The sequence below is a fragment of the Epinephelus fuscoguttatus genome, linkage group LG13 (genome assembly GCF_011397635.1).
Source record: "Epinephelus fuscoguttatus linkage group LG13, E.fuscoguttatus.final_Chr_v1".
NCBI lineage: Eukaryota > Metazoa > Chordata > Actinopteri > Perciformes > Serranidae > Epinephelus > Epinephelus fuscoguttatus.
Genome location: NC_064764.1, coordinates 17,130,527 through 17,144,441, shown reverse-complemented (window position 1 = coordinate 17,144,441; position 13,915 = coordinate 17,130,527). Strand labels below are relative to the sequence as shown.

Genomic DNA, 13,915 nt, shown 5'->3' with positions numbered 1-13,915 from the left:
ACAACAATTCCTATTTTCAGGTGATTATAAACTCCTAAAAACATCCATCCATCCATTTTCATCTGCTTATCCGGGGTCAGGTTGCGGGAGCAACAGGCCGAGCAAGGCACCCCAAACATCCCTCTCCCCAGCAACGCTTTCCAGCTCCTGCTGGGTGACCCCGAGGCATTCCCAGGCCAGATGAGATATGTAATCCCTCCAGTGTGTTCTGGGTCTGCCCCGGGGCCTCCTACCAGTGGGACGTGCCCGAAACATCTCTAACGGTAGGCGTCCAGGATGCCTGAACCACCTCAACTGAGCCCTTTCGAGGTGAAGAAGCAGTGGCTCCACTCCAAGTTCCTTACCCTATCTTTAAGGCTGAGCCCAGCCACCCCATGAAGGAAACTCATTTGGGCCGCTTGTATCCATGATCTCATTCTTTTAGTCACTACCCAGAGCTCATGACCATAGTTGAGAATTGGGGCCTAGATGAACCAGTAAATCGAAAGCTTTGCCTTCCGGTTCAGCTCCATCCTCCACCACGACGACCCGGCGCAGTGCCCACATCAGTGCAGAAGCTACACCAAGCCGCAATCCATCTCATGCTCTGTTCTACCCTCATTCATGAACAAGACCCCAAGATACTTGAACTCCCTCGCTTGAGGCAATAATTTCTCTCCTAACCCGGAGGGGGCAATCCACCGGTTTCTAGCAGAGCACCACGGCCTCAGATTTGGAGGTGCTGACTCTCGTCTGGACCGCTTCACACTCGGCTGGAAGCCGCCCCCGTGCATGCTGGAGGTCACAGTGTTATGGAGAAATTGTGATTTGTGATACTGGGCTTTATAGATAAAACTGATTGATTGAACGTGTTTGACTTAACGCCTCAAAAAACAAGAATATTATATTTCATTTCTGCCAGTAGATGCCCCTAAATCCTACACATTGGACGTTTAAGTTATATTCAAAATAAAGACACCTCATATTAAGACTTAAAACTGAGGTAAGACAGTTCAGATTTTGTGTGTTTGGGGTGCTGCCATCCCAATTTACACATGGGAATACAAAAGCTCTCCATAATCAGTGTGACACAACATCCAATCTTTGATTTAAAGTTAAGTTAGTGATCCATCCAAACCCACAGCATCCGCCACTTAAACAGTAACAGATCTAAACACAGCTGCTGTAGAGGGCTAAAACTGTCTACTCTTCACTGTATACCCTCACTAATACATCCCCTTATTATATGTGATTAATTGTACTTTAGTTAGCTGTTTGTCATTTTACTTGTTTAGTACATACTAGTCATTTAACTTACTTCATTAAATGCCCTTTATTCATTTAACTTTACCAGCTACTCCGTAAGAACTAAACAAATATCTGTGCGTACCTGCAAACTGAACTGCAATGCATTGGTGAGAAAAGGTAACATAAACCAGACCAGAAAATCATCTGCCTGACAAAAGGTCTCTGTACTGAAACATTGGGTCCACCCCAATACTCACAGTTGAGATATTTGCAAGTAGTCAAGTGCTTACTCGTATGACGTATTCGCACTTATTACCACCGTGCCAAAGTGCCCGTTAAGTGTGTCAAAGTCTGGGACTTGTAACATGCAAATACAGTACATGGCACAAGCCAGTGTAGATGTAGATGTAGTCAGTGTATTTGTTGGATATAATAAGAAGAATCAGTGATGCACTATTACAGTTATGATCAGATGATTTTAACAAAAAGCACATTCAAGAGCAGAGGAGTAACACAATTACAGAGCACATAGCTCTATCATACGTAACAGACCTAACATGGAAAAATTTTGAATGGACTCTGTCTGATAACATTTTGAAAGACAGAACATCCTTCACAAAATCTCTGATAAAAAGATTTTATATTTAATTTTTATACTAAATATTCATCTTATTTGATATTATTCTTGTCAGTCTCATTAAGAGGAACAAATTTTAATTTGACCTGATGACATCTGTAGAAGTTCTGCCATAATTTTGTAGTATCTGGACGTGATAACAATATTCATGCTGAATTTTCAAAACTTTTTCATGATTGTTGTCGGCCTTAAAACCAGCTTACAGCCTCTCTAACAATAACTGGTCTACTGTGGAGCTGTACACTGTAAGAAACTGTGGGATTCACTTTGTTCTAAATAACTGCTTGAATAAGTACGAGGAAGTGTGAGGGTGAGGGTGATGTGGACGGTGTGTTAATGTCTTTCCGATGTGGGACACACTAACCGACAGTGTGTGAAAGTGCATCTAAGTGTTCAAAACCACAAGTGTGGGTACTGGGACAGAACCTGAGTATGAAATCAATTATAATTGTTTCTACTTGAGTGAAAAAAATCTGCAGTGGTTTCCACATCTCAGGGCAGAGAACAGGCATACAGTCAGAACCTGACCTAACCACACCACCACCACATCAACAAAGTGAGCCATCACGGGGAATCCCCTCACCTCACCCCTCCTGATGAGAGGGCCCCTCTAACGGGGCAGGATGGAAACACAGGGGGAAGTTTACCTTTTCTGCTATCAAGAAGTCATAGCGCAGAGCTTCTCTGGTGCAGACGGCCCCCAGAAGGAAGACAAAGACCAGATACAGGAACCACCTGCGGGTCACCAACAGTACGACACACAGGGTTATTAACAACTGCTGCTCTCTCACTATTAATAGGAGAATTGTGTCATCACGGCCCGAGTGTCTGACAGGGCAATGCTGGGAATATGGGTGTGTTTGTTCTCTCAAATGTAGAAGGAAAAGGTTGCCCTTTGATGGAAGGTGCCGCAAAATGATCTGAGAGCATCATATTTGGAAAGTACCATTTTGGATGATTCATATGGGAGAGACTCTGTGGTGTAATATTTGAAAACTATTCTTGTAGTATGACATCAAGAGAAACAGAACTTTGTAGGATGACTGTAGAAAACAGAAAATATTTTCTGACATGTTGGGACTCAGTGTTAGGAAGGTTACTTCTGAAATATAATAGGTTACAGATTATTGGTTACCAACTGGTGGGTTGTGGTCCAAAAGTGGGTCGCAGGTCCATTCTAAATGGACTGCAAGTGACTCGCAAAGGTGTCACATTTAAAATAAACACACTTCATTTTTGAGTATAGTAAATTTTAGGCACAGAGCTTTTATTCTGAAGTGCTGTTTCCTGCTGTAGAGTTAATGGCTGAATCCAAATGTCCACCCTCCGGACTTGCGGACTGAACCCTCACGGACTTCAGTTGTACATACAGTAGTGTGACATATTTACTGTCATCACGTTAAGTCTCCCAGGGCAGAGACTGCTAGTGTCCCTAATGCAATGAATTTTGTGTTATTAAATCAGTGAAGTCTGCTGAAGTCTGCACCCGAAGCGGACTCTCTGGAAGTCTGCAGAAAGTCTGCTCGAGGCCCCTTGTGGACCGGATGAATTGTGGATTTGGACAGCCCTCAGTCTGCAAGTGCAGTGAAGCGCAAGCATTTGGATTCAGCCAATGACCAATGGACAGCTACTTGACAGAGACAGCAAACTAGCTCAACGACATGGCCAAACGCAAGTATGATGCTGAATGTTCTAGACTTTGTGGACCCTGAACTAATGACTGAAGAGAAATCTGGACCCGTGACTAGACCAGTTGGGAACCACTGTTATAATTAAAGTTCTACATGTAAACTATGTACTGACAATAACTTAGTCTGTTACATTAACATTTTGATTAATAAATGCAATTAATTGAATATTTTTCTCAGTAACTGTAGCTTGCTTACGATTACATTTATTTTATTACATGTGGTAGTTACTCCCCAACACTATTGGTACTAAAACTTAACATTTCCAAGTGGGCCACTTGAGGCTTCACTGTAGCTCAGTCTGTATAATCCCACAGTACTTCCATCTGTGTACTTTTACAACAGGCCTAACTGTGCTGTCTTTATTTCTTCCTGTTTAATTACTCTCACTGTGGGTTTGTACACAGTTTGTACACATTTACTGTAGCTGTGGTGTTGTGAGTATTTCCATGTGATGTTTTCTTATTTTGCAACATATTCTATGTGTGTGTGTGTGTGTGTGTGTGTCGGGGTGTTGTCATACGAGGTGAAGACAGCTGCCAGTGTTCCCACAGGGATGTTGTGTTCAGGCCGCTGAAGGTCTGAGCTCATGTTGAAGCCTGCCATAACTCCTACACACACACAAACCACAAAAATGAACACAACTAATTGAACAATACAAAATGTATTTCCGCACAGATGTGTAGCTGCAAGATATGAAAAGAGCGCTGGAGTGTTGATGGTTAACCTTAAAGAAACTTCAACCCCCAAAATGATCATTTGTGTGTCTGTCACTTTACCCCATTTCATGTTGAATTTCGTGAAGAAAACTCTGTATTTCTCGCATGCCTCCACCATGAGTGAAGCACTGAGAAAACTTCACAGTAACACAGGCTGAGTAACTGCTATACTCACTTGGGGGCTGAAGTATTCCTTTAAAGGGCAGATAAGGTGTTTTGAACACAACCTGCACATGACTATGCAAACTGCAGGTGTGATACCTGCATGTTTTTCACACAGTGTTAGATCAAAAAGAGATGATGGGGCCAGCTCACCTGTAGCAGCAGGGAAGAAGACCCCAAAGACAGTGAAGAAGTTTTCTCCTGGGCTGTAATCTGGCATCGTGTTGCTGCTGAGCAGCCTGGCTGAATAACCAATGAATCCATGTTCTGAGAGAGGAGACAACACACAAAGTACATCAGGTCTGATCCTAATCACAGGATTACCAGTGTGTCTTCACTGAGTCAACAGTCAAAAGCATCAACAGTGCAAACCTGTAAACTGTTTGACAGAATCCATTGTGTTATGATAAATAACATGATTGACATTATCATCTATACTATCGCAGTGTTTTTATTGAACACCCCAGATGAAATTACGTATATCATGTTGTAGTGTCAGCACTCTTTTTTTTCTTTCTTTCTTTCTTTTTTTTTTTTCTACAGAAAACAGTTTTGAAATGACAAGCTCACAGATGTAGGAGAACATGAACAAAAACATGTAAACAAGACAAAACATAGGTGAATTGAATGCGCGTCAAGTAAATAAAGGTTAGGTCACGTAGCCACATATTGTAGGTTGGAGCAGTTGGTCCTTTCCGTGGTATGAGTAATAGCTTTTTTGCTGTAATGATACAGTAGGAGATTATTTTTGTTTGGCAGTGGAGAGTTGTCAGAATGCTTCAGATACACCCAGAATGATTAACACAGGTTCTGGTTCTAGTGAAATATTAATAATTTCTGAGACACAGTTGAAGACATCGGACCAAAACAATGCAACCTTGGGGCACATTATAAAGCAGTGGGAAAAGTTCTACTTTATCACAAGCTGGTAACACATTTGGATATATGTTGTGTATTTTGGCCTTGTGGAGTCTGTATAGTGTTTTAATTTGTATAAGACAGTGGGTATGAAACGTATTTTATAGATCAAGAAACATTTTGCCATTTAAGTGGGTTTTTTTTTTTTAGATTTGTTTGTCTGATCCAGACTTTGTGATAGTCATCTATTGTATTTTTTTTTCCAATAATGCCCTCGAATTTTTATCTTTAGACAAAAAAAAATGCACCAAACTTTGCCAATAGTCCACTCTCATCCACAAAATTGTCAAAATAAAATGGAATTGTTTCAGATTTGACTTTCTGATAATAAATTCTGATTTTAAAAAAAAACAAAACTTAAAAATCAACTTTTTGCTGCAGTGGCTACAGTGCTAGACTGCAGGCTGGTTGTTGTATTGCTCCTCACAGCTATAAAATGGTCTGATGAAAAAGTAATCATTACTGTGGGGTGTTCATTTTAGAAATAAATGTTGTTTTCATTTTTTAAGAAAAAACTTGTGGAAGCTACTTTTCTGTCTGTGATTGATTACAGTGTTATATTGTATGCATGCAATCTTCTCCTTTTTACGTAGCCTTGATTCAGTGTACCATGCACCTCTACGTTTTATTACAAATGCAAAGTCCCTGACTCATCTAACTGCATTCTTTACGAGCGGGTGGGTTGGGCATCATTGACCACTCACAGACAACAGCACTGGTATATTTTTATCTATAAAACAATATTGGGCAAACTTCTGGCCTACCTCTGCAGCCTTCTTTGTTAAGTGATTGCTTTTTAATGTACCCTGGGTTTAAACAGATCTGGGAAAAACTGCATTCTCCTACTCTGCACCCTGGACATGGAACAATCTTCAAAAAGATCTAAAATTAGAAACATTTGTATCCATTGATCAATTTAAGGGCACCATACAGAATGTGGTGACAGAGACATGTGCTTGTTTGTCTTGAGAGGTCACTATGTTTGAATAGATGTTGTTTTATTGTGGATTTTTGTATTATATGTTGTATTTGTTGCATTTTGAATGTGTCTTGATTGGCTGCTACCTCAGCCAAGTATCTCTTGTAAAATATTTCTGATCTCAGTGGGACTTCCTGGTTTAATGAAGGTCAAATAAAACCAAAATTTAAAATGTGCTTGTTTTCATTTTTTTCTTCCTGGGTGAATAACGGTGACTTTTTGCACCTGGAGAAGTTGAGTCGAACTGGAAATGTAAACTCACCACATCTGCACAGGGGAATTTCCTTGTAAAGACCTACAGCACCTACAGGTGTCTTGGCACACATATACCACAGGGTTGAAAAATATTGCATTTTATCACTCTGAATTAGAGGATTTGTACTTGTGACATAAATGCTGGTGGGCAAAAAGATACTTATTGAAGTTTTTCGATTGATCAGAGTTGATTACAGCGTTGCCTGAGCTGGGATTTCATGGCTCCATTTATAGACTGGTAATGTCTTTTTGAAAAATCAAAAGAAATGACAACAATAGGTAGTGAGACACTTTTAAAGTATGCAGTTGGGTCAAGGTCCGTCTGTTAAACGTGCAGGGGAAGAGAGTGTTGTGCATTGGTGGGGGCCATTTAAAGCACACAGCCTGAAGGGCAGGCCTATGTTACAACACCGGACATTTCCCCCTTGGTTATCTTGCGATGGGAAAGAATGTGTTCTCTCAGATTAATGACATGTTTATCCAAAAGGAAGTCACCACCCTTTTCAGAAGCTCGGCAGCTTCCAAGTTTGAGAGAAAGAATGAAAGTGAGCGAGAGAGGGAGACAGAGAGTGAGAGAAAAGGGACAGAGAGAGAGAATGCTTTTGTTTTTTCTCCATTTTTGTTTCAGACAAAAGCCAAAACCATGAGGGCTGGATCGACTAGTTACTCCAAGTGTACATGCCCTCCAGGATAGGAATTTAAGGCGGCTGTAAAAAACTGAAATCAAATGGGACGAGGTGCCCAGACTCTTGTTCCCTCTGTGACCCTGTGAGACCGCCCTCTGTCCAAACAATCAGAATCTAACAGATCCAGGCCAGTCAGTGTCCGTGTCTGAGCCATGGGCTCCCCACCCATATTACAACATACACTCCAGCATCCAGACATGCCTGAGTCTCGGAGGGTTGTCAGAAAACTGTTTCTATGAACACAAATTCATTGCTTGGATACACTGCTAGAGTATTTGATCTCAAAAACTGTGGTATAAAAAAAGCTGCAAACAAATACGTCTTTCAAGAACTGTTGTGCAACTTTTCCATTTTCTGAAAGAAGTGCATATTCACATTCCTCACACCCTTCTCCTTTATAAGGCATGGTCAGATTCATTTGAAGGGGAGCCCCAAGGCAAAAATTCGCTGTTGGGACCCCAGTTGCCTCCAGTACAAGTACAGTGCACACAGCAGACCGCCCAAGTCGGACTTTCACCAACTTAACTTTTGTTCTTGTCCCACCACGTTTCCCCCTACCAAACCCAGGTATGACACTGAATGTATCCAACAGTGTGGACGATGAACTAATGATGAAGGACAAATCTGGACCCTGTGGCTGGACCAGTTGGGAACCACTAGTCTAGACCACATCAGGGATGTATCCTGTATCACGCATGGCTTCACTACCTCCTTAAAAATACAATGACCTGATAATGGGATCTGATCGCCAAAGACTAGACACATTTTCAACTACAGCTAGCATGATTTCAGATGAAGCTGTGGTGAAGGCATTCATATGATGAGTATTATAATGTGTGAAGAACAAGTGTATGGTCAGAGTGGGGCTCCTCTCTGAACTCAGCATTCCTCTGATACACAGTGGAATGTGTAGTCAGATTACATGAGCGTCTGTGGCCTCTCCCTCCGTCCCACACTAACCAGTATAAACTGCTGTGCATGGAGAACAGGGCCGGCTGTGATGTTACACAAGGTGGAGCTGGTCCCACTGGGATGATTGAGTGCTATATATTATAGCGTGGATCACAGAGAGAGACGATGTGGCGGTCTCTGGAGCAGCAGCAGGCCTCAGATCTCAGTTCTGGCTTTTTCTCTTTGTCATTTTCCAAAAATGTGGGTGAGTCTGGTTAACACCCTAAACCCCAGACCCAAGCAGCACACATTATGGCTTCCTGTCCTGTGGGGAATAGGCTTCAGCTGAGGGGACTGGGTAAGCATGTCAGATTGTATTTCATTTGTGCACTACAATCAGAAAGTTTTGTGGTTGAATTGTTTGGCTGCAGAGACAATGTGTTGGCAGTGTTACTGACCAAAGTAAATAATTTACAACGCAATGGCTGAAGTTGGTAAATAAACTGTCCACCCATCAGGGGCTGATGGAGCCCTATTCTGAGCTGTCTGACATGTTGCAGCTATGCAGCTTTAAAATTCCACCTGTCACAATGCTGCAGGAAGGACTTGTCATAATCAGTCACTTAACAGATCCTTAAGGGTGGAGTAATGAGGAAGCCAGGTCAGTCTACAGGTCAGAGTTCATGTGCATGTATAATAATGTATAATAAATAAATCTGACCATTTCAGATCATGAATAGAGGCGATTAGATATCCTGTTTTGTATTAAATGCCAATATTTGCCAATATTAAATGCCATTCCTGAGCTTTGGCAATGATGAACCGCGGTGTCTGAAAGAGTACATAGGGGAACGTGTTATCAAACTGTGACCACATGACTTTGGCGGTGACGCCTGTCCTTCCTTCAGGATGTGCCTCAGTGAGCGCAGGCTAATCTGGGCTGTTTCAACTAGCTAGTGGACCTGCTGGTTCTCTGCCAACCGTGAGGTCACCACAACACACACAGAAGCTCTTAATTGGAAAAACCTGGAGTAGCCATTACGGCTGGTTCTCCTACAGTTTTTCAGGACTGCAAACTGGCCTCTGCCTACTGTAACATGAAGACGGCTGGAGGTTGGGAGTGGTGGACAAGTTTGGTTTAGGGGTAGGATTTGAGTCTTGGGACTGAGAACTTGTAAGGCTTAATCTTGCAAAAACACTGCCCTGGGCTGGACAGGTATACTGAGCTCTTTGCGGTTTGCAGGGAAAAAGAGAAAAAGTAGGAAAGTTCACTATTTGAAATACTGTATATTTGTATTTTTCTTTAAGTGAGCACTAAAGTTTATTGACTATTGTGTGCCTGTGATGTCCTGTTCACATAAAGACTGGCTTGACTTCTGGAACACTTTTCTCTTCCCACTGGACAGGACGTTGATAATCAGTGAGAACAGGAAATGTGGGGAAGGACTTCCTGATGGCCGGCAAAAGAATACAATCCACTCAAAAAAGGCAACATTTCCTCACCACAAAGAAAAAAAAAGAAATCTCCATAAACACACTCGAGCCACAAGAAAACAGCACTGTCCAGAACTTTCCTCCCACACCAAACAGCCACTGAGGACAAAAGGAAGCTCTCAGCTTCAGCAATGTGTATCAGAACGATTTTTACACAGACACACGAAGACACCATGAAGTAAACTGCACAGATATGGCCTCAGCAGAGCGCTACACTAATACTGACAACTAATAAGTAATACTACAGCGACATCTGCTGGCCCGAAGAGGTCACTGACATCCACACTCAAGTCAACAGTCAGTGGTTTCCAGACTTTTTTTCCTCATTTTGGAGGCCAAACTGAATTTCACTCAGCCCTCCCCGGCTTAACGTAGCATTTTTTATCAATCAATAATAATACTGTGGCATCAAGGATCAAAAGGCTCTAAGATGAATTTTACAAATAAATAAATAGATTAAAAAATGTCTTGATATTTTGAATATGACACATTTCTTTATTTTCACATACTTTTCATGAGTTACTGATGTCCAAATAAAAATGTGTCCAAACTGCCACACTTGATCCCTACAAAAGACACCAGGTTATTTTGCTACATTAACGGAGAGCTCAGTATTTGGGGTTTTACTTTTCTTGTTTTCCCTGTCAAAAATCTGTCCATGTTGCAGTATTCATTCATTTCTAAATAAATCTCAGTTCTTTGAGTTCATTATGCTTTCCTTCATATTTTGACTTGTCACAAAAGGAAAAGCATAAGTGAAACTAATAGCCTAATAGTGATGGGCGGAAATGAAAGAACAAATCTTTTTTAACGACTCTTTTTAGTGTCTGCTGTGTACAGGGTCAGCCTGTCGAACATCTGAGTGCTCATAAATCCCCAAATTTTCCCACTTGCTGTTATCATAGATAGGGTACTTCTGCCTGCTTGTGTGAGTGAATGAGAAGCGATTAAATCTGACTTGAGTGAAGACCTTCATCAGCCAAGGTCAGTGGTCGTTTCTCTGACTTCTCTGTGTTCATGAGCTTAAAGCTGTGATGTGGAAACAACATGGATGCTACAGCGTTTAAACAGTACATTGCTAACAAGGAGAATTGGAAATGGATCAGGTGAGCCATGAAATATGATCGGGAACTCATTTTTCAGATTATACCCACTCTACCATGTATGCAGCACAGGGCTGCAGAGATAACTGAGACATCTGCAATTTTCCCCTCAAAGAATGACGGATGTTGGTCATTTCTGTAACTTACTATTGAGCTTGCACAGCTGACCTATACAAGTGAGATGCTGAATCAATGCATTAAAATAGGTATTTTAAATGTATTAATCTAAATTTATACATGATGACTGCCTATGCACTGAAGAAAATTTCTGTGGGGTGGACAACACTATTGAACATGCATGTAATATAATGGAGTGTCACACACAAAGTTTTTTTTTGACATGCTCCTGGATCAACATCCCACATTGAATTCCAGGACCAACATTGCAATGAACCAATCACAGCCCTCTGACACCATCAGTGTGCTGCTCCTGTGCTTCTTTCTAAATGTCTTTGTGCTTCTTTAGAGCTAAGCTAGTTTTCCAAACTGAAGTTAGTGAAATAAAATCCTCAGTAACTTTGAACAAAGGTCTTAGCTCATTAGCTAGGTTGGCTATGCTAATGAGTAAACTTGCTGATAGTCTAGAATATTATTGACTTAGCTTGCTAACTAGACTTGCTATGCTAATGAGTAAACTTGCCAACAGACTAGAATATTAGTGAATTTGCTTGCTAACGAGGCTGGCTATGCTAACGAGTAAACTTGCCAACAGACTACAATATTAGCAACTTAGCTTGCTAACTAGGTTGGCTATGTTAATGAGTAAACTTGCCAATAGACTAGAATATTGGTGACTTAGCTTGCTAACTAAGCTGGCTATGCTAACGAGTAAACTTGCAGACAGAAGAATATTGGTGACTTAGCTTGCTAACTAGGCTGGCTATGCTAATGAGTAAACTTGCCAATAGACTAGAATATTAGTGACTTAGCTTTCTAACTAAGCTGGCTATGCTAACAAGTAAACTTGCCGACAGACTAGAACATTAGTGACTTGGCTTGCTAACCACGTTGGCTATGCTAATGAGTAAACTTGCCAATAGACTACAATATTAGTGACTTAGCTTACTAACTAGGTTGGCTATGCTAATGACTACAATATTAGTGACTTAGCTTGACTTAGCTTGCTAACTAGGCTGACTATGCTAATGAGTAAACTTGTAGATAGACTAGGATCTTTGTGAGTTAGCTTGCTAACTAGGTATGCTATGCTAACTAGTAAGCTTGCCAGTAGGCTAAAGTATTGTTAATTAACATTGAGAGTAAGGATATTGTCATTTTGCAGTTGCAAACTTGGGACACATTCTCCCTCCTTTTTAATAGACCACTAAAAACTACTTTTTGCAAGATCGCAGTGCTCGTGTTGATCCAGGACTATCACTGCCATTTTGACTTTGGATAATTTGTTTGTTGATCCAGAACCATCATCATCTTAATTCTGCATATTTTTTTTACATCAACAAATTATCTAAAACCAGTGTGATGTTGATGATGGTCCTGGATAAACCTACCCAAATCTATCCAGCAAAGAAAAAAAGAGGGAAAATGTGTTAACTGCAGGACTTTGCAACTGAAAAATGCTATTATCCTTGATTTTGTCAGCAAACAATATTCTAGCCTAACTGGCAAGCTTACTTGTTAGCACAGCCAACCTAGTTAGCAGGCTAACTTGCTCACCCTGCAGTAGCTTACAAGGTTTTTGGTCTATGTTACTGAGGGTTTTGTATTATTGTTCTAACTTCAATCCGAAAAATTAACTTTGCTCTGAAGAAGCACCAAGGAACTTTAAAAGAGGGACAGGAGCAGCACACTGGTGACGTCAGAGGGCTGTGATTGCTTGATTGCAATGTTTGTCCAGGAACACAGTGTGGGTTATTGATCCAGGAGCATGTCCTCCTTGGCAAAATCATGACACTAAATTTTGCAGAAGTATGAAAACTCAAAAGGTTCGATACTGTTTTTGCCTAAACTCTAAATAGAGTTGTGTTTTGCTTTGTTTTCTATACAGTAACTGTGAAATTTTATTTTTGGCATTCTCAATGGTTGGCTATTCACTCAGTTGATGATTGAGCCATGTTATCTAATTCCTGATGTGAATACAAGTGTCTACTAAATGTCTACATAATTATTCACTCATTCATTCATTCATTTTCCATAACGGCTTATCCCTTTGGGGGTCGCTGGGGTGCTGGAGCCTATTCCAGCTGACATTGGGCGAGAGGTGGGGTACACCCTGGACAGGTCGCCAGACTATCACAGGGCGCCTACATACCTAATTGTGTTCTACCTAAATGCTGCTTCAGATGCAATTAATATGATTCTGGGACAAACACTGAATCATTTGAGGATCATTTTGGCGTAACGATACTCATAAAGAGTATTAGAGGACATCAGTACTGATTTAACCCTTCCCCTGATGCTTGTTACCTTCTCACTTCATGTCCATATTCATATCCCCCAGCCTTACCTGGGTCAAGGTGTGTGAAGGTGCCTATGACAAAGTCCAGCGTGGACACGGCCAGCACAGCCAGCAGCAGCAGCTGGAGTCTGACAATCCACTTGACACCAGCCAAGTTAATTCCAAGCAGTGCGAGCAGCACCGCTGCTGACATGCCACGCACCGCCCACTGGCTCTGTAGACTGAACACCTCTGCCACAGACTCAGAGAAACCTGTGATGTACATGGCTCCAGCTACACACTGCAGGGTGGGGGGCAGCAAGAGAGAGGAGCCAACATAAACAAAGGAAATGTGCAGTCCATCCTCCAGAAACAGCCACTGATTTGTTACTCACCTGTCCAAACACATAAAGGAGACCCACAGTGCCCCCGACCCTGCCGCCCAGGACGGTGGAGATCATGGAGTAGATGCCTCCACTCCCAATACCACAGTGCTCACACACTCCGATCCCTGACATCACCGTCACTAAAGCAACCACCACAACAGAGGAGACTAGGACCATCCCGAGCAGCACGCCTGTGTTCCCCTGGATGATGAAAGGAGACAAGATGACACAAAATAATGATCCACATATGCTTGTGACATGCACATCTGCAGCATGTAAGTTACCTACAGCTGTAAACTGAACATGGAGATGCACAGCTTCTACTTACTCTACATGTCTGTACGCCTAGACTGTCTTCTGCTGTGTATGTAACTC

General features: G+C 41.6%; 1 protein-coding gene across 1 annotated transcript in view; it reads right to left on the bottom strand.

The window, feature by feature from the left end:
* Window positions 1-13,915, bottom strand: part of slc12a8 (solute carrier family 12 member 8) — a 32,095-nt gene that overhangs the window by 7,723 nt on the left and 10,457 nt on the right. Inside the window, exons 4-8 of the mRNA XM_049593818.1 lie at window positions 13,550-13,741; window positions 13,224-13,455; window positions 4,587-4,700; window positions 4,076-4,163; window positions 2,512-2,599 (exon numbers count right to left, since the gene is read on the bottom strand). Coding sequence (XP_049449775.1) covers window positions 2,512-2,599; window positions 4,076-4,163; window positions 4,587-4,700; window positions 13,224-13,455; window positions 13,550-13,741 — 714 coding nt within the window. The remainder of the gene's footprint in view (window positions 1-2,511; window positions 2,600-4,075; window positions 4,164-4,586; window positions 4,701-13,223; window positions 13,456-13,549; window positions 13,742-13,915) is intronic.